Source organism: Cottoperca gobio, chromosome 6 (assembly GCF_900634415.1).
Source record: "Cottoperca gobio chromosome 6, fCotGob3.1, whole genome shotgun sequence".
NCBI lineage: Eukaryota > Metazoa > Chordata > Actinopteri > Perciformes > Bovichtidae > Cottoperca > Cottoperca gobio.
In genome coordinates, this window is record NC_041360.1 from 18,174,766 (window position 1) to 18,196,692 (window position 21,927).

Below are 21,927 nucleotides of genomic sequence, written 5' to 3' on the forward strand. Positions count from 1 at the left end.
ATAAAACCTCACAAACATAAAAAAAAATCCAGTTATGACCTACTTTTAATTTCAAATTGAGCAATAATCATAAATGCAAAACGACATTTTCTTTTTTTTTAAACAACAGAAATATGACCATGGTCAGTAAACACTATACTAGAGAGTGTAGACAGCGTGGAGGACACACAATGGCTATTTACAGCGCCTGGACTAATTATAGGACATTTAAATATTGAGCGGGACAAAATCCAGAGGGAGGCAGTAACGCAAAATGTAAGAGGGTATCTGCCGTAAAAGCTGAAAGAAGAAGAAAAATAAGAAAAAGAGGAACACCTGTGAGACAGGTTGTGGTGGGGGCTCACCGAGGCTCCACCTCCTGTTGAAGCTCTCAGCTCTCTCTCTCTGCGCCTCTCTCACTCTTTCAGTTGCGCAAACAACCTGCCCGTACGACGGTTTCTGTCTAGACGCCCTACTTGCGTCTCGCTTCTTAACTTCTCACCATGAGTATCGTGGCCTCAGAGAGCGTGTTTTTGTCCGCTTTACAGCCCAACACCTTGGTCACCACCTATGGACTCCCGTCTGACATCCAACTCGGGCACGGCGGTACCATGTCGAACGAGATGACCAAAGCGCAGCGCGTGCACCAGCAGGTCCAGATGAGACTGGCGCAGAAGACCACACTTCCGCGTCAGAATGGATCATCCTCACACTACGCCAAGTCAGGTAAACATCAAAAAGTCTTTAATCGCTTTCACAAGCTGCGGCTTTATGTTCTGTTTCGTAAAGAGCGCACTAAGAGCTTAGGAATGATCTGTGCTCAGTAAGGGACTGCTAAAGTTAAAACCACACTGTCCCCACACAACTACAGACACAGGTACAGGTGTCTGACACTAGTGCTGCGTTCATAGCCAAATAACTAATATATACGGGCAATTGAAGCTCCTATCTAATCAGTCAGACTTGTAACATTGTTTCCTTTCGCCTTACTCCAAATAGTTGATATAGATAGAAGACAGACATTTGGGCAGGGGTTTTGGATTGGCTCCAGTGAGAAGTTGTGATATTAAGCATCAAACACTAGATATATCATATAGCAAATATTGCTATCAAAATAAAAGAAACCCAACAAGGGTCGTTCTCAGTTTTTGAATCTCACGTCAGCATACCAATAGGTTATGAACAAGTACTTTACATTTTTTTATTAATCTACTGAATATTTTCTTAATTAATTAATATAATAATATGGTGACTTCTTTAAATGTCAGATTTGTTAAAAAAAAAAACAGAAAAAATATTCACATTTATTTGAAACAATTAATCCAATTTGAAAAGAGTGGACAATGAGTTTTCTGTTGGGTGACACATTTATTTAATCGATTAATTGTTTAGGGTTACCAAAAGTTACTTTCCTTTATTTATTTTATTGGAATCCATTTCATAATTCTCCCAAAGTGACTCAGATCAGTGGAGTAGCTTTTAAGAGCTATTAAGAGTTTCTATGCATTTATATGCCTGGTGTGTGTGTATGTGTGTGTGTGGGGGGGGGGTTTGTGCATGTCTGTCCCTGCTGCGTTCCTGTTGACTTGTTTCCCGACAGCTCATTATGGAATTTGTCTATTCAGCTGTTCTGCAAGTTCGTAGCATAATAACTTGAAGCTGAATCCTCAGCGGCTATCTTACAGCGCTGTATGTACCTGCACATGAGAAAGGGTTAATGTGTAACAGGCTCAAACAAGTGCTGCTTTCATGAATTTCCTGATAGCAGAGCCAGGTGAAAGCCTCCCTCTGTGGGATTGGGTTTCAGGTGTTACTCAGCTTTAAGAGTTGAGGGTTGAAGAGATACCTGGGAGATGACCTTGTTGTGAGAACCAGCTGTTGTATCGTCAGTTCAAAGACGTTAAATGGCATCTGTCTGACCCTACATGACACACACAAAGTTAGTCAAGATGGGTTTGTTACGTTAGCAGCAGTGTGACTCCCACAGGGGAAATGAAAGGTTTCCAGGAATGTTGTGAGTTAGTTTACCCGATTGTTAGGACACATTTGATGATTTCATGTGTTTTATGGAGCTGAATTAGTGGTACATGTAGAGCTACACGTGGACACAGTCTTGTGCTGTTTCTGTCTGGTGATTTTAAAACTTGTGCACCTGCTTCATGCACGAAGACGTTCCTTTACGTGCCATAATTCATTGTGTTTCCACAAACTACAAGGAGCAACACAGCGTCAGTTTGTTGTCTACCTGACATTTTAAAATTCTGGTTTGTGAAGAATAACGATTTTTTTTCACAAGCATTTCCCCGAGGCGGCAACAGTACCTGCCTCGAGGGGAACACAGATACTGTTTGTGTCGTTTTTAAAGGCAGGAATGCTAATGGCATACGACACAACTGCTTTTGTGTTCGTCATATAAATCAGTCAAAGATGGTATGAAAAACTTGACTGAGCATGATGTTTTGCAGTACAACGTTATCTCCGTCTGTCCTTTGCCCCGGGCTTTACAGGGAGGAAAACATAAAGTCATACACTGTTGCCACGTAATATTCATCGTCTTATGAAACCTGTACAAGAGGGAGAGAAGTATTCCTGACAATACAACATGGAATGCTGCCATTTCAGTGGTTTGTGGCTTTAGAGGAGCTCATTATGAATGCATGAGCTTTCAAACATGAGGAAAACACCCAGAGGAAGAAACACATCCTCTTCTGTGTTTTTAAATGCTGTAACAACTGTGCATGTATAGACTAATGTTCACAGGTGGGCAAGTCTCAGCAGAAAGTGAGAGCAAGGAAAAAAGAGTGTTTATGTTCAAGTTTAGGGTTCATGTCCAAGGTGAATTTTTCAAAGAACATCAAAGGAAATGGGAAAGTTCAGTTTTCAAGGTGTGTTTTTGTCGTAAAGGTGTTTCGGGCGTTGCCGAGGTTGGTGTGTGTGTGTGTGTGTGTGCTGTGGGTGTGTGTGTGTGTGTGCTATAGAAATGAGGCATGAAGGTATTTCACCTCTCCCCTCTGCTCACATGGGAAATTGTGCACATGTACTCACAAACATAATCCCTTCTTTGGTTTTTGATAATTACATTACAGTTCATTTATGTTTCTTCAAATGCTTTAGTTGCAGTTTCAGTCTGAGCTCATTAAGTGTTTGGGCTCCCTAAAGGCAAAAAGATAAGTTAGTTTTGAATCATGATCTGTGCGGCCTTGATTTAATACTGATCATTGGTTCAGATCATGTTACCTTGTTTAGCCATGCTAGCGGTGTGGCTTTACGACTGTCTACAGTCTACCACTTTGATCCAGACTGAAATATCTGAACAACTATTGAATGGACTGCAATGACATTTTGTACAGATGTTCATAATCCCCAGACGATGAATCCTACTGACTTTGGTAATCCCCTGACTTTTCCGTTAGCGCCACCATGAAGTTGACATTTTAGTTTTTGTCCTCCTTTTGTAATAGAACTGGGATGTATAGAGAAAATTAAATACCACAATATTTTGGACTAAATATCGATATTCCAACAATATTTTAAGTTTGACTATTGCTGCTTTTACAAATATTTATGCAATGAGATTTTTGATATATAATCAGTAATGTGGATATAATGACAAAGTGGGTAAAGGCAAACGATAGAACCGCTAGAACAATCTGGCAAGTTTACTTCACTGAAATGCAGCCTTGTAAACCGGGAAAAAACACTTATGCCATATTGCAATATTCAACATCTAAGACAGTATCTAGTCTCCTATCATAATATTGATATATTGCCCAGCCCTAATTTGTAATAACTTTGGTGACCCCTTAACCTTTCATCTGTTATCATTATCATCATCATCAGGTCATTTTATTTGGTCCACTTCTTCACACCAAGTATGTGCAAACTAAGGACATCTCAGCCTGTGCTCAACTTTGTATTTAGTGCTAATCAACAAATGTTAGCATGCCAACCTTCTCAACTAAGACATGTTAGCATTTAGCTTAAAGCAGTTAGCATGGCTGTAGTCTTTTATTTAGTTTTTTAGTAAACCTGGAACATCAATCACCATTCACCTGTCGGGTAACTCTTTTTTGGTATTTTGGTTTGAACAACATTCACACTCTGTGCTGAGAGAGCCGAGTGAGTCTTTGTGTGTCAGATGTGAACTGTTCCCTCCGAGTGAAGGGTAACCAGAGACATCAGACCTGGTGGCCGGTCGGGTCCTGCTGTTACAGACTGTGTGCAATCAAAACTTCAGTCTTTAGTGCAACACGACTCCTGCTATTCAAACAGTATGTCTTTCATGCAAATCATTGTTTTAAATAAAAGCGGTGTTACTCACCTCGTTATGGCCGTCGTGTTAAGATTAAATCTACCTCCACTGTGCCATTTGTTACATCATTGATGTTTTACTTGATGCTTAATTATTTATTTGTGTTATTATGTGACTGCGCTCAATAATCAGTTGACACAACAAATACCAATAAAGGATAGCCAACAAACATGTTTTGCTTCTACATGATTATAAAGCGACTTTAGCAATCAATGTTTTGAGAATTTTTTAAATGATAAAAAAAGATAAACCAATAAAAAAGAAATCTCATCCCATAAATTTCATCACAACAAGTGTAAAAACAAAGAAAAAGCATTTCTCTCTGCTCTCAGAGTAAATAACAATTCACTGTGTTGCAGATTACTAGTTCCCCTGTTAATAATGTAATAAGTAACTATTTCAATTACTTTATCAAACCTTTATTGAAAGTTCATCAATATAACTTAAATGAACATCGTAACAGAGCAATAGATTTGTTGTTGTTTTCTACAAATAACCTTTTAACCAAGAAGGTTATAATCGGATGTAAACCCCTTTTTGTGCACATTTTGATTAGTAACTGTAATTTAATTACATATTTTTTCTCAGTAACTGTAACCTGTTGCAATTACATTTATTTTGTAATTTAATTATGTTACATGTAACTAGCTACTTCCTGACACATGTTTTTAGTATATATTATATTTATATTATTATATATATTTAGTGTAATAGTATAGGTTGTACTGTTTCAAACAAAAGGTGGAAGCAAGTTTTTAGACTTTCAGTAAAGCTTTATTTAATTACAGTTGTATCACTGATATCAATGTGATATTGTATGTAGTATTGATCCATTATTCTCTCTCTCTCTCTCTGCTTCCTTCCAGATTACGGCGGTTCTTCGGCAATGAAATATCAGACCTATAGTCCAAACTACAGCTCTAAATCGTCCTATATGTACTCAGGCGCCAGAACAATGGTGAGTAGTACAGCATTATCTCACTGGTTCAGCGTGTATTCACACTTATCATGGAAATATTATACAGCTGATCATGTAATGTGTCATTTAACTGTTTTAATAAAACAAACACTGTCACTGACCCTCTACTGGTGCCACAGTGGGTCACCCAGGACACAGCATGTGTGGTATTTCACAGTACGCTGTGATGAGATCAGCTCAGGGTTTTCAAGTCCACCCTCTAGATTCCTCTATTTTAGTGATTCAACAGGAAGACACTTTGTGGCACAGATGTTTGAGCTCTGAGCTTAAGAGAGTCCCGAAGTTGCATTTTAGACTCCATCATGCTTTTCAATGTGACAACATTTTATATTTGTTTTAATAATAATAATAATGCCCTCCCTTCCTAAATTTATGATTTTTGTATGAGGAATGGAAACTAATATCACAATTATGAAAATGAAAGCATGACCTTTTGTCTCCAGAAAAGGTAGTCACATACCTAAAATCTGATTTATAAACCATTTTTGTCAATATGCTCTGACTCGCAAATTCACTCGCATATAAACAGTTCACTAGACCATAATAAATAAATCTGTTTACGCATTTACACAGTTACTTCTTTCCTCATCCTTAGGGTCCACGCATAACCCAGAAGTCAGCCTTCAGCGCTCAATCTGCCGGCCCAGACCTGGCCCAGTTGCACAGGATCAGTGTTGGTGGTGGTGGTGGTGGTGGTGGCGGTTTTTACCGAGATGATATACACATGGGCAGCTACCAAGGGACTGCCAGTCAACCACGCCGAATGGACCAAGAGACCCTCACCATGCACGCAGTGCAGCACGCACCACAGATGCATTCCTTTGTGGTGGATAACAGCGACGCTGGCAGCATGGACTTTGACCGTGATGCCACCTACGGCCGCCAGTATGCGCAAAGCGCAGTCAACGGCTACACCTCCCAAATGAGGCAAGGAGGAGGGTACTCGACCTTTCCATTACCCATGAGCCGATCTCTTAGTGGCACTCTTTCCCGCACCGGAGGGATGATGGGAGGAGAGGCGGAGATGGTCCAGCAGCAGCAGCAGCAGCAGCAGCAGCAGCATTCTTACAAAGGCCCAGCCCACCGCACCATCAGCAGGATTACACAACGCAACCGGATGAGCACAGGTTCCTTTTCTGGGCAGCAGGCCTCCTCAGGTGGGAGCAGCTATGGTGGAAGTGGGGACAGAGTGGACCGAGGATTCATCACAACCGGAGTACCCCAGGGGAACATGATGCAGCGGCCGGGCACCATATCTCGTGCCATGTCAATCAAAAGCATGCACAGTGTGGGCAGGGGCATGGACATCTACGGCGGGCAGATGGAGATGGGAGCCAGCATGGGCAACCTCAGCGGGTGAGAAGCTCACAGGACAACAAAGTCCCCCATTATTTCTGCTCACATTCACAACAATGATGTTGTCATTTGTATGCTCTCATACTATATTACTGACAGATCTTCAGGGTGTAATGTAGTGTAAATATTATCTAACTTTCCTTTTGTCAACAAATGGTAAGAACCAAAATTTAACTGATCCTGCTGACAAGTATTGTTTGTGTATGCGAAGCCTGATATACAATAGCTAATTCCACTGTGCTAAAGAGAGCCTTTCTGCCTCCATAGTCCAAAAACTACTGCAAACGCATCACTGAACCACAGTTTGCACTCAGTGGCATGTCCCCTTTGTCACGGTGAACTCGGGCACTGTAGTTTCTCTTGATTCAATCCCTCATACACCGTCCTGCTGGCACCAAATGTGTATTAATCTGCTCTATTTAGCTTGAGTAATGGTTGGGTAGGTTGAGTATTGAGAGACGGACTAACACTTTATTAGTTGTGGTGTTTTCATGGGATTACTTGAATATAAGAAAACATATAGAATAATGCCAGCCTCATCTTTTTATTTGTTTATAATACACAATGACTGTCTCTAGTCAAAAGTTGTATTTAACCTCGGTAATATTCTAGAGAATGTGATACACCAGTATGATGGTGTCACAACCTTCATGTGTCAGGAGGTTTTAGTGAGGGAGTGTGTGATGTGAACAGAGTATTGCATAAGCTGTGGATTGGGAGGAGGCTCCATAGTGGCAGGACTGGTTTTGGGTGTGGCTGCTCAGTTTCAGGCCTCGCATTTCACACGTCCCACAGCGTGTGGTTATCCGAGCGGATTTGCAGACTGCTGTGTTATTTTGAAGAAACTCAACAAGCTGGATTTTGCAGACAATAAATAAAGAAATAAATCACCCATGAATAATTACTATTGCTGACATGTTTTGTGCTACCGTACATAAAAACCAGGGTAATTGTATAATTCAAATGTTTTAGATTCTTTTTGTTGAATTTGTTTATTTGCTCCTTCGCTAGGATCAACTCCTTGGACATGGCCTCAGCAGTGCAAAACCTGAGAGAGTCCGACCTTGACCTGCAGGTCCTGGGTGCTGCCTACATTCAACATGAGTGCTACAATGACACCGATGCCAAAAACGAGGTAGTTTAAACTGATTAAACTTGTGGTTAGAACTCCTCTGGGTCTTTCCTCTCTGCGGTCCCTTATTGAGAAACTCAGTCATGTTTTCTTGTCAAGCGTAGGCGCTCATTGATGCATGTTTCTCTATTTCTGGTAACCTAAAGTAGCTAAGGTTTTGCTATTGCTATGGTGTGCTCCAGTCGCTCCACATGTTTGTTCATTTCTGTCATCGCTGTGAACGTGCCTGGACTCTGCCCTGTCTAGGTGTTGCTTGGCAAACATAAAGTGCAGTAGGGATTAACACTCTTATCTTATGTGATAGACGGCTCAATCTCTTAGTTTGGATTTTTGTGCTTTTAGCTTGTTAAGGTTATTTTTCAGCTCTGAGGATACAGTGAGTTGGTTTAGAGTAATGCGTTTTATATAAAGAGATCCAGAAGATTTTATATTAAAAGGAAAATTGTTCGACTTTTTAAAATGTGGGTATGACCTGCAACAAAGGTAACCACTCGGCTACGAAGGCACTCCAAACATTGTTTGACATTTTGTGGAGTGAACATAATTGTTTTCTTGCATGGTTTGTACAGTAAATCTGAAGTTACAGCAAGCCGATTAGCTTAGCATAAAGACTGAAAACAGAGGGAAACAGCTGGCCTGGCACCTCATTTAAGGTTTATGATACAGACATGAGTCAGATATTCTTCTCATCTAACTCTCTGCAAGAAAGCGAACAAGCATATTTTACTCTATTCCTCTAAAACTTGTAGTGGTGACAGCAATGCGCGCCTATGCACAATGGATCCAACCTGGGGACAAAAACAACACCAATTTATCTACAAACATAAAATGAAAGTTTGGATCATTTAAACAATGCTCTTATCACATAAACATTCTACACATAGGGGCTTTAATCCACGATACGTTTATATTTAGTTTGTAAACTAACAAAGAACTTGAATCCCCTAACCATTGGAGAAAATGGAGTTACCATAACATTAAATATCCTAAGCAGAACCTTCTCACCCTGTCTCCTAGGTGCGTCAATTGAAGGGCATTGGTGAGCTAGTGAAGCTGTTCAACTCCGAAAACCAGGAAGTGCAGCGTTACGCCACTGGCGCAACACGCAACCTCATCTATGAGAATATGGACAACAAGGTGGCTCTGATCGAGGAGGGCGGCATCCCACAGCTGGTCGAAGCACTGAAGGAGAAAGACGAAGAGCTCAACAAAAACATCACTGGTAGGAAAAACCTGATCAGCAGTCATTAAAATGAGAACATGACATATATATATATATATATATATATATATATATATATATATATATATATATATATATAATAGGCTTGAAATTGATATTATTTTGCACCAGACACACAGGAGGCTGTTGTAGACACATTACAATCCACACATTGTGAGAATTTACTGTAAGCAATGATAGTTTGACTTTCATGTTTATTGACATTAATGCCTGTTGGCCATTCTCAGTTTGAGTGTAAATATGTTTTGTTTCCAGTTTACTCAGCCTCCTCACCCTTCAGCAATCTCACAAGTTCATTCACTGTCATTATTCCCAATTATCTGTTGCAGAACAGACAGTCACGGACACGGACTGAACATTTAGAAAATTGATGTTTCAACTCCAACTTTATAGAGTAGAGTTTTGCATCACATGTAGTTTGTCTAATTACTCAAAGAATAGTAGGTGGAGTTGGAGCGTTCTCTATAGGGAGTTTGAACAGAGGGGATAAGGGAGTGTGTTGTAATTGTTTGGGTCTGTGGACTAACAGTACGGTATATCTGCCGCTCCCTTTTATGAGTGATGGCCTTGTCACTCTTTCCTTTGAGCCGTTACACCTTGATTTGTATCTGATGGGTCACTGAATTACTCGTGTCGGTGGAAATGTGATAAATAACAGCACAACTGACATCCAGTTTAAAGAATGAAACACTAAAGAAGCTACATCAATATGCAAAATAAAGCATAAAAGTCTGTTTTTTTCTGACTCTCCCCTGATGTGTGTGTGTGTGTGTGTGTGTGTGTGTGCAGGTATCTTGTGGAACCTTTCATCTAAAGACAATCTGAAAGAGAAACTGGCCAGGGAGACGCTTCCTGAGCTGACTGACAAGATCCTCATCCCTCTGTCAGGCAGTGGAACCGACGGCTTCCAGCAGTCGGCGTCGGAGGCAGACATCTTCTACAACACCACAGGATGCCTAAGGTGCACTTCACTTATCCGTCGTCTCTCTGTGGTTGCAGCATGCTACTTCGTTAAAATGAATTTATTGCTGGTTCACCTGCGTCTGATTTTTCTCCCATGACCACATTTGCATTTGGGAACTTGTTCTGGGAGAACACTACATATCACACGCCAACTTACACGCCAACTTACACGCCAGCTCACAGCTAGTGGAGCTTCTACCACACCCATCACTTTTCACTTTTGTTTGCGTCACTCCAGCCTCCAGTTGTTTTGGCTCTGCTTTGTTTATGTGCACCCTGGAGGGTTTTTCCCTCCAAATGAATTGAACATTTAATTGCCACTTTGGATATTTGCAATGCTCCCCGGTTGACATTTATCATGCAGCACAGTGCCAGGAGTGGAAACTCACTCCCGAAACAAACTGTACTGCTATCTCTCTTTGCACCGGCTGGCTAAAGTAATAACATGCATGATTCCTGACTGGATTTTACGTGAAATAGCTCTCTGACCCTTCACTCGCTCTGTGTGTGCTCAGGAATATGAGCTCTGTGAACAAGAAGACCCGTCAGCAGATGAGAGAAACACCCGGACTGGTGGACTCTTTGGTCAGCTACATTAAGACCTCCATTGATGACAGCAAGGCAGAAGACAAGGTGAGACATGACGACATGGAGCTAAATTTAAGCTGCTGTTTCTATTAAACCCAAAGCTTGTGTATTTATTTCTATGTGTCTGTGTGTGTGTGTGTGTGTGTGTGTGCGTGTATTCTTAGGGGGTGGAAAATGCTGTGTGTGTCTTGAGAAACCTCTCCTACCAGCTCTACAGTGAGATGCCGCCATCTGCTTTGATGCGCCTGGAAGGACCAACCAGAGCTCAGGCCTCAGGAAATGGCGACGCCATTGGTTGCTTTACACCTCAGAGCAGGAAAGCCAAAAATGTACGCGTGAGATTTACCCACAAGTGTTTTGTGTGCATGGGAGAGCTGCCCTCTTAGTTTTTTAGTTTTTCATGCTGAATTACTTATTTCTAAGAATGACTATGAGCACATCTCTGATAAAAACAACATTTAAAGTGGTGCTAGTCGACTAAGAATTGTCTTTAGTGGAGGACAGCCCAATGGATCAGATTCAAACGTCTCGTGTATTCCTTCCCCCAACAGAGCAAGAACCAGGATCTCTCCACTTTCACCGAGGTCGCTCGGGTGCCAAAAGGCATGGAGTGGCTGTGGCATCCACAGATTGTGGGAGTGTACAACAGTGTGCTGCGCGAGTGTGAAATCAACGCCACCACCCGCGAGGCAGCTGCAGGAGCGCTGCAGAACATCACAGCTGGAGACAATAGGGTAGGCAACATATTCATCATACAATATTCAAATGCATCAATCTAAGTTTTGTCCCATGTTTAAATGTTCTCTCTCTCTTTGTGCCGCAGTGGGCGTCAGTGCTGAGCCGGGTGTCTCTGGAGCAGGAGCGCATGCTGCCAGTGCTGCTGGACCTCATGCGTACCAACAATGACCTGGAGCTGCGTTCTCTCACAGGCTTCTTACGAAATCTGTCCCGCCATGCCAGGGATAAGAATGACATGGGTCAGTCTTTCTTTTTTTTTTCCCTTCTTGTTTAATCCTTGTTGGGTTGAAATACCACTGAATTTATAGCAATACATGATTTGACTTTGAAAAGCATTTATCTGAATGAATGTAGTTTTGAATTCCCTTCTTTAAAAGTTCCTTTGTTAGGAGGTCATTTTAAGTTGAAGTGCACGTTTTTTGGATTGTAGGTATTTATTTTACAGGATTAACAAATTCAGATCAAATCAGTAACATTTTGATTGGATAATTTAAAAATGCAGGATCCTCCTGCTAACAGGAATAATTTGGTTTTTTCAACATTTTAATCTAACAATACTTATTGCTTTATCCAGCCACAAAGGTGGTGAACAACATGGTGACCAAGCTGCCTGAAAATGGACAACAGAAGGAGCCCTCCAGCGACGTGGTGGTCAACATCTGTGGCGTTCTCAATAACTTGGTGACCGGCAGCTTTTTCGCTGCAAGAGACATCAGCTTCTTTGACGGCCTTCCAAAACTGGTTGGCATCAAGACCTTGCATGACAGCAGGTGCGTTGTTTGTAAAGTGCCATTGATTAAACATGCTGTATGGATTAATTGTGTACTTACCCTGACATTTGCACATTTTCATGACATTGGAAGTTGGATGTTACGTAAAATATTACAGCCTATCCTCTCACACAATGTTATTTGTACCAAATGCTAATCTTGGACAAATCTTTTTTTTTAATTTTTTTTTTAGCTCTGGGAAGGCGAAAGCAGCGAAAGCAGCAGCCACAGTTCTCAGCAACATGTTCCAGTACAAGAAACTACACAAAAAATACAAAGAGGTAAGAGACTAAAAAGGAGCTCTGCATGAAAACTGAGGGGGAAATCAATAAATCAAAGATAATGCATCAGACAAAACCATTAATAGTAATCATAAAGACATTAAACCGATAATGCATCACTGATCGTCTATCGTGAGTTTCAGCAAAGCTTTTAAATGTTAATCACATCCATTCAGATGCCTCAAAAGGGATCAAATGATGAATTTTGTGTATTACCAAACCATCAAATCACACAGTAGCAGATTTTAAACATGAATTAGTATGGTGAAACGTAAAAAGTATAAAAACACTTAATATAATATTACAAAAATGATCATTGAGCATTACCAACTTACAGTTAATTAATGTATGACTATACTGCACTTTAGGACATCTTATTAAGGTTAATATATATATATATATATATATATATATATATATATATATATATATATATATATATATATATATATATATATATATACAATATTATGATATGATAATGATTTATTTCAGTTTGCAATAAAAGATACACTAAAGTAAAACATGACCAACTTAATTTGTGCATATTTCAACAAGGCCTTCAGTTCAGTACGAAACACGATGTAGTTACATTGCTAATGTAATGTAATATAAAATATCTTTCTCAAGAGTCTCCTGGCCTCTAACATGGCAAGAACAACACATACACATAGAGTATGTCTGTCGACTGCCACAACAGTCAAAGCAGAGTGGAAAAGTTCTCTCTTCACGGAGCTCCACCCTCGTGTGCGTGCGTGTGTGTGCGTGTGTGTGCGTGTGTGTGCGTGATGACGACATTCCTCTCTACTCGCGATTACCTCAAAAGTTAGGCGGCCGCATGTTCGAAACCCTTATATGTTTCTGACTGTTCACACAGCTTTCAACACACTCAGGCGTGGCCACGTCTTGGGCAGGACCAGGTACTGCCTTTTGCAGATCCTGACTTGCCCCTCCCAAAGGGTGTGGTGCACAGCTTTTTTTTCTCCCAATCAAACAAGTCCCAACAGAACAAAAAATGTGTTTTTAAAGTTTGTCTCGTGTACAGTTTGAAATGTAATCTTCAGATACCTACATCACCTCATTACAACATTTATGTATGTAGGCAAACATTCAGCTATTTAACCTCTGAAATGCGTAATTGATTGTGTTGTATCGTGAATTCTGAGGTCCACTCCAGGTCAAATCAAAATCAAGGGAGCCGTGTAATTTATATTTGAATACATTCTAAAGGTTCATGGCCATGCAATGTCATAACACTATCTTGTTTTTGTTTCTTTGTGTTACAGAAAGGGTATACAAGACTGGATTTTGCCGATATGTTGATCTAAATCAAAAGTAACTCGGCACAAGTTCACTTCTCCAACAGTGATGAGGCCTGCACTCCACCAGCCCTCTGTGTAGTAAATAGACTGTTTATATTATTCGAAGAGAAGTTCTGTTTTTATCTGCCATACGTTGTGATGAGAACATAGTAACACAAGTGATGGGGGATCTACCCGATGGAAAAGGACTTCCTGTGTATTTTTAAAACTCGACAGACAGTTCAAGAAATGTGGATCTGGTACGATGGACTATTGATGGACTCTGATACAAATGTGTGCACTTTAACCTTTTACTCTCTTTGTTTGAACACTGTATGTTTTGGTGTGGAATCAGGGATTTCTTTTCTGTCAGAGCAACATGTATTCAGATGAAACTGCAGCTGTTTGTGTTTCTGCTGTTTTTGAAAAACTGGATGGACCACATGATGGACACTTGTGCCTTTTTATCTTCTCACTGTTGCACAACATGAACGCATGAATACAAGTGTGGTACTAACATGGCACTTTTGTAAATATCGCTTCTTCTTTTACACAGAAATCAAATGTTTTATATGTTGTACCCATGTACTTTGTATTTGTTGTTTTCAGATAGATAAATGTGTTTTATAAATGAGTCAAAATGATAAAAGTTCTAATTGAATGTAAAGCCACGAGAGATTAATAAAAATGTGGATGTTAATAATTTAGATTCAGACATCTAGGGATAATGATGGTCAAAAGTTTGCTTTTGTATTTAGTTGATGCGCTTTTTAATCTTGCAAAATCTCAGTCTTGTCATACATTTGTCATTGCTTTGTCAACCCATGGAGTACTATTATGTCTGTTTAATATTTAGTTTTATCAGGCCATCAAACCTGCTGTTTGTCTACTTTGATCAGTGGTGAGTGTGAAAAGAATACAGTCCTAACTAAATACAAATACAATATTTGTTTTGTATTTTTGGAAAATCTCAATTCTCATTCAGACCCCATTGAAACGTCTTTAGATTGGCAAGCATAATTATATTTGTGTAACTTCTAAGTATTCTTACAAAAAGTTAGAAACTTAAAATGATGAGGCATAAATGGTGACCTTTTGTTTGTGTGGCTTCTGACTGTTTAATATTTGCTTTTGTGTTGTGTACAGGCAGATGTGTCATCTGGATATTTCTCAGCTAATAAAGAAACACATTTGGAAGTGATATGTCATTTATTTATTTTGTACTGTTTCTCATGTGTGTGCTGCAGCTTGCCTGTGACTATAGCAGTGACACTTTCTCATTGAATCACCGGCCACTCCCTGTTTACATATTTGCTCCTGCTCAGACAGGAACAATACCAGACCTTCCCTGCTGCACCCTTATTTAGACTCTTATTTCACTGCAGGTACAGTAATTATTATTCCATGAGGACAGAGATCATTAGTCCCTACAGAGAGAAGTAGCCAGGTATTTAGTCAAACGGCTTAATTAGCGTGATTGCTGTGCGGTTATCCCAGTATGTTTACATCACACACACAAAGCTCCAATCTGTACAGAAATGTCAACTATGAGTTTTTCAGTCATGAACGTTGTCCTGCTTCTGTTGTACTGGTGTGCTAACAGATACCGCTGTTCTGGGTTCTTTAAGACTCTTGTTACATTTATTTTCTCTCTTTCCCGAAACTCTGAACTGTCAGCTGTCAAATTATGACAAACTGCTTAAAAAGCAGAATCCCTTCATCTTATCTGACATTACTCTGCCCTCTGCTGGGGACTTCATGAGAGATTGTAGCAGTGAAATGACAATCAAAAGTTACTTCTTTTCCGGATTTACATAAATATGTCAGACTATTTCTTGTACTTCATGAATTTCTCAAACATTTTATAACAGTAAAGAAAAATACAAAAACATTAAACATCACTCTTTGGTAAATGGAAACAGAGCAAGACAACACTTTGATTCTAACAACACACTACATAAAATACAAGCATATGTACCATATTGAGTTGGATAACTATAAAGCGGTGATAATGAGGATCTCCATGTATATGTTAATATTTAGAGATCAGTAGAAGTAAGGCGAGTGTGGATCAAATGTCCTCGTCAGTGACTAGGCAGTAGAAGTCTGAGCGGGCTCCATAGTTGCGTGATCCCAGGTCCGACACGTCGATGTCGATGGGTTTGGGCTCAGCTGCGGCGATGGGAGCAACAGGGAGGACAGGAGCTTTAAAGGCCAGAGCCTTGTACACAGGTAGGCGAAGCCCTGCAGCAGAAAGAGAAAATGTGAATCTATGCAAACTATATTGTTGCTGAAATGCTGTCCTGTTTGGGCTGTATTATCATTTGTATATAAATGAATAATCTCCCCTGCATTTAAAAACGATATATCATACCCACTTTTGCCCCAACAGGAAGAGATCAACTTAAGCTTCAAGGTTAAACATTTGTATTATAGAGTGACAAGATGACGCTCTATACAAAGCTGGACTCATCAAAGGAATAGTTTTACATGTTGTGTAATATGTGCCGAGAGTTGTATGAGAATATTGATACCAGTTTCATACTGCCGCATTCATTGTGAAGCTGCAGCTAGCAGCCTGTTAGCGTAGCTTAGCATAAAGAATGGAAACAGGGGGAAACAGCTAGCCTGGCTCTGTACAAAGATAACAAAATCGATCTGTCCAGGTGGAGTAACTTTGTGAAATGTTTTAGTCATTGTGAGGCAACCTATAATCTATACACTTCTGCTTTGAATCAAATAAACAAACAAGATGTTATGTGTTAATTAGTGAGCTTTAGAAGGTGCTGGTAGGCAGATTGTGTTACTTTTAGCTGTCTAGCTGTTTCACCCTGTTTCCAGTCTTTGTGCTAGGCTAAGATATATGTATATATTTAAATAAAAGACATAAACGTTGTATAAATAAAACCATTCATCGAACTCTCCGCAAGTGTGTAAATACTGGGCCATTCATTTGACGTGAAAGCTTTTGTCTCACATGTCGGCTTGGTATGTCTTGATACAAAACATCACAGACAAGCTGGTATAGAAAATATGTACAAACTCATCATGTCATATGATTTACTCGTGTTGAAGCTAAAGATTAACTGTTGAATCTGAGTTTGTTGATTAAAAAGAAGTTTGTACAGCACACTGTGTGTTAAAAGTGAAAGACACCTCTGAAGAGTCTTGCATACTTGCAGACTTGCATACAGGCCTTAACTTTGTATGACTGATTGTTTTTTTAAACACAAACAGTCACCTCACACTCGTTTGCGCAGCATTAATACGCATTTATTTGATTTGCATGCGCAAACAAAGTGAACAGTGAACCAAACATTACTGCTTGCGGACTTTTCTAGTCCAGTGACTGTTCTTACCCAGATCTCCAGTAGGGTCAGTGTCTGAGTGGCAGTCCAGGTAGTCCGAGTCGAGGGTCAGCATGGGGTCTTTGTCATCGTGTAGCACGGTCTGAGGGTCGCCTGCAGACTCACTGCGGAAGAAGACTCTACGAGGCATCACTAAGGCCATCTCCTTCCAGAAGACGGAGGAAGGAGTCTGTGGAAACCAAACACGACACATTACAGCGCGCTGTTCGGATACAAACTGAACTGAACTGCAGAAGCCTTACCTCATTATATACAGTTTAAACTGTACATTTCAAATGTGAATTTATATGCTTATTTATTTAATTACATTGAAACATATTGCTACACAGCGAAATATACATAATGTGTTATTGTTAGTTAAAGAAAAGAAAAATAATATATAACAGTATTTGTTGCTGAACTTAAAACCTGATCAGTGCTTATTAAGTTAATTTAATGTCTTAGAAAAATACCTGAAATTTAAAACAGAGTTTCCGGGCTTTTAGAGATACAGTCTATTCACATGATTATTTCACTGTAATGTGACTTCAAGGGAAACACAACATGCTGTCAGTGGGACACCAACTATAAACGTTAAAGATACTTTGCACATATGTATGTCATTTACATAATAATACATTATTTCCATGTGAGTTGGCTGAAATCTAATTGACCTTTTTTGACAAATGAGAAACATAATAGTGTTTAAAATAAGTCATATCTTATTTTGTTGGGTATTGTTGTTTGCTTGCTCAGAAAGCACTAACAGGTATTACTGTGGGTCTTACCACAGAGTTGTGCCTCCAGGTGAGTACAGTGAGGCAGTGCTGGTGCTCACTGAGCAGCTGCTTGATCTCAGGCCTCATGCGTTTGGACTGACCCTCCAACATGATGAGGATGGGCCGCTGACACAACTCCAACAAGTGCAAAAGGCCCTGTCTGAAAACAGCAGCAGTGAGTCATGACAGGACAGACTGGAGACCTGTGCAGTATATGGCAGCAACACTGACCTCCAGTGGTATGTTGTAATGATGCAACAATACTTTTACTCCGTTTTTTTTACAGTGTATAAAGTGCTGTTTGAACAGTGTTGTTTCCACATGAACTTCATCTGACCTGAAGTTATTGCAGCACCAGTCCTGCTCAAGGTAAGCATAAGAGAGCAACACGATCAGACGGCGAGAGCGACTTATGTTCATTATCAGCTCTGCAGAAGGTTCTGGAGACACAACATATTGTAGTGCATTGATAAAAATGGTCCGCTTTACATTTCAATGTTACCCAGGAGCCTGTTTCACAAAAATTGCTTACACACAGATCGCAAATGGTCACACAAATGATTGTCGCTTGCAAATTGTAGCTACATTTGCAACTGTGGCATTTGTTTTGATTAGTTAAATGCCTCAAAATGAACATGAGAAAATGATCTCATGTTTGCATGCTTGCGTGTTATGAATTGGGTGAAAGAGGCCCCAGAGTAACAGTAATAACTGTGACAGAAGAATCTGAAAATCCTTGATTGTGAAGATTAAAACCAACATATTTCCAATTTCCCCTTTAATTCCCATAAACAATAATGGACAGAAAGCTTACCTGAGCCAGGTAGGATATCGTTGTCATTGAGGTGCACCTTGTACGCATTTATATTCTCCAGGTGAGGTTTGAGAATAAAGTTGACAAACTTCCTGTCATGATCATTGTTCACATAGGAGATATAGGCATCATATAATTTGCCATCTGATGACATGGAGACACAAACAAACCAGTGATGTTGATACTACATAGTCTTATAAATGATTATAGCAACCGTATATCACTTTAGAGGTCTCACCGTTGAGTTCATAGTCTCCGTAGGAGTTCTTGTACCAGAGTTTGATGTTCAGGTGACACCTGGAGTACACAACAGCAGCTACAGACAGGAGGAGGAGGAGGACGATGGCTGCAATAACAGCAGCTGTGTGGTTGGGACCACGGAACGAGCACGCAATCAAGTCTGAGAAATAAAACCCAAAAGTGAAATAATTAACCAATACTATGATTAAAATTGATCATCACAAACTACATAATATGGATTCTGTGTCTGTTCAATGTAGGGCTGCAAACTAAGACACAGTTTCCTGCAGGACAATAAAGTCAATCTTACATAACTAAAGATGCAGGACAGAGTTTAAGAAACCCAACATATATAGGTAGGTATCTTTAGTTGTCTTACTTGAATACATCACGCTGAAGTCAGAGGAAATGTTCCTCACTGTGCAGCTGTATAAACCAAAATCGTACGTCTCTTTGAGGTTGATCACCAGCAGACTGTTTACCATCAGCTGGCCGCCAACAGGAGACCTGATAAGTAGTACAGAAAACTCTTATTTCCAATTTAAAATACTTTTTTTTGGATGCAGGTGCATGAAATTTCAAAAAGCTTCAAATCACCATGATGTGGTATTCTGCGTGTAATGTGTTTGATTGGTGACAGGGTTGGCCTTCTTTACTCCACTGCAGCGTGGTGTCACAGTGCTCTTCTGTTGGGTCCCAGAACAGGAGAGCAGTACAGTTCAGTGTCACAGTGGATCCCACCTTGATGTAGATTATGTCCGAGCTCCCATTTTGCTTAAATTCTGGAGCTTTGGAGCACTGTGACTCTGTGGAAAGACATACCAATGTTATCTATGTTCACTGCAGGACCTACAGACAATAGAGGCTTTCATGTCCACAGAGACTGCAACTGGAAGGCACGCTGAAACTAAATGCCTCCTTGCAACTAGCCCCTTCAACCCCCGTACAAACTCTACTCTTACTTCAGGGACAAATGAGCAGGGTCGGGTCAGATTATTTAAAAATGCAATCCGTTACTGAATACAAACTACATGGCAATTTTTATAATTAGTGACATAATCCATTGGATTATAAAAAGAAAATATAATCTGAACACTTTTAGATTACATTAAATTCAAACATAGAAAATATTACTTTATGCTAAATAAAATGGTAGCAGCCACAAAAATGTGTGTTCCACAAATATTATTTTTTCAGGTAATCCTTGACTAAGTAACTATACTCTAATTACCTATTTTGTAAAATGTAATATAGAATATAGCTCCTTACTTTTTTTGTAATCTGATTACATTATCCCTGATTAAATGTAATCTGTTACAACCCAACCCTGCAAATAATATCTTAATGTGACACATAATTGCAGTATCAGGTTTTAAGAGGCTTCGTTAACCTAAACATGGAGATAATATGTACCTTTAACTCTGAGACGCACAGTGAATGAGGACGTGATGTTGCCCTGTTGCATACAGGTGTAATTCCCTTGGTCGTCAAAATTGAGGCTGGCAAACTCCAGGTAGGCCTTCCCTTCCTGGGCGAGGAGCGGCTGGCAGTCCTTCTGCCAGGTCAGTTTGGGCTGGGGGGAGCTCTGGGGCTCCAGAGAGCAGTTCAGCCGATATGGAGGCCGCTGTTGCCCCGCATAGAGCACCTGCTCCTTAAAGCTGCTCCCCTCCACACACGTCTGAGCTAAAAGAGACAGACAAAGGGAGTTTACAGTCTTCTTTACATTAGAGATTCAACAAGCCAACTTTATCCCTCCATAAACAATGTGGAAGAAAATACTTATTGTGATTATTTTGACTGATATTGCATTTGTGATTTGATTCCCGAATCCCGAATATGAAAACAGCATTTTCTGCCATTTTTGCATGAAAAGTTACTTTAACAATTAATCGATAATCTTAATGGTTTCTGTCGTTGCAGCTGTAGAGCTGTGGCATGACCTTGCCTGAATTATAATAATGAATAAATGTATAAAACTGTATGTGTCGGTCATATCATGTCAAAGCCGAGTCGAAGTAATGTTTTGTGCATCTCTACTTTATGTGGCATTCTGAGAAAACACTTTGCCTACAGTCTGTGCATGTAAACAGTTTGCATAGACCGTGTGCAGTTTCATGAGACTGTTTTCAGTTTCAGTGTAGCCTTTGGCAAAGAGTGAGTATCTAATGGTGCATGAAGGTGAACCTGTTTACTCTTTCATTCAACCAGACAGACTCTAATGGGTGTTTTGCTGACTTAAATGAACAGAAAAGATCACTGAATCCCCTTTTCTGTTTGAGGACATTTTCAATGCAAACGTACAATCAGGCCTAACTGGTCCTATATCAGAACATACTTTAAATGCATCTCAGATTATCTAACTAATGAGATCTGCCCTATTGAATCTGGACTTGTTCTTCAGGATATTCAGCGCATGCGCTCATCGTGACTATGACTAAAGCCACAAATAACCGGCACAACTGCCCTCTCTGGTTCCTCTTAGCCCTCCTTTTTGCTTTATTCATCTTTTTTTTAACAGTTTCTCAAACAAAGTGACACACATCCGGGTCCAAAGTCCGGGTGACCTCATGTTGCCAGGCAGCTGCATGTGACTGTGACGGATAATATGACCCTCACTGACTACATGTGCATTGACATGTTATTTACCCATCCAGCATCCCGTTAACGTGACTAGTTTTTAATAGACAAATATACCAGAAACAATAAGATGAATCCTACAGCTATCAACACATTCAGTGTATATTAAAACTGAAGTTCACAACCAAGTTTAAAACTATAATATCTGAGTAAATTCAAGTGAATAAAGTTTTATTTTTTACCGTCTACGAGGAAAGTCTGCTCCCATTTCCCGGTGAACGCCAATATGAAAGCTACTAAAATCAGAGCCATGAGCCGCAGTCTTCTTCTTCTTCTTCCCTCCTCATGTGACAAAATAAACCGAGTGAGGAGTTTTTTGTAAACCTACATCACCACATACAAGACAACCTGTTAGTTTATTACAGTTTCGTTACATTGTCCAGAGCCGTAGAGGTAACTAAGCAAACGTCAGCCTTCTGGTTGATCAACTGCACCTGGAGAGTTACCTGAAACTCTGCTGCCTATTGG

General features: G+C 40.0%; 2 protein-coding genes across 2 annotated transcripts; one reads left to right on the forward strand and one right to left on the reverse strand.

Annotated features, from left to right (window-relative positions):
* Positions 1–321: 321 nt before the first annotated feature.
* On the forward strand, positions 322–14,839 carry pkp3a (plakophilin 3a). The gene is made up of 13 exons (XM_029433810.1): positions 322–705; positions 5,158–5,249; positions 5,866–6,626; positions 7,638–7,761; positions 8,776–8,980; positions 9,791–9,962; positions 10,480–10,597; positions 10,717–10,881; positions 11,104–11,286; positions 11,376–11,529; positions 11,865–12,060; positions 12,254–12,341; positions 13,628–14,839. The coding sequence occupies exons 1-13, from the start codon at positions 483–485 to the stop codon at positions 13,667–13,669; spliced, it is 2,523 nt and encodes an 840-aa protein (XP_029289670.1). The 5' UTR covers positions 322–482; the 3' UTR covers positions 13,670–14,839.
* sigirr (single immunoglobulin and toll-interleukin 1 receptor (TIR) domain) lies at positions 14,833–21,883 on the reverse strand. Its single transcript, XM_029433822.1, is given in 11 exon segments — positions 14,833–15,886; positions 17,002–17,179; positions 17,778–17,928; positions 18,106–18,208; positions 18,583–18,726; positions 18,821–18,982; positions 19,202–19,329; positions 19,420–19,469; positions 19,471–19,628; positions 20,236–20,505; positions 21,642–21,883. Coding segments are annotated over 11 exon segments (1,587 nt in total). The 5' UTR covers positions 21,712–21,883; the 3' UTR covers positions 14,833–15,713.
* Positions 21,884–21,927: the final 44 nt, after the last annotated feature.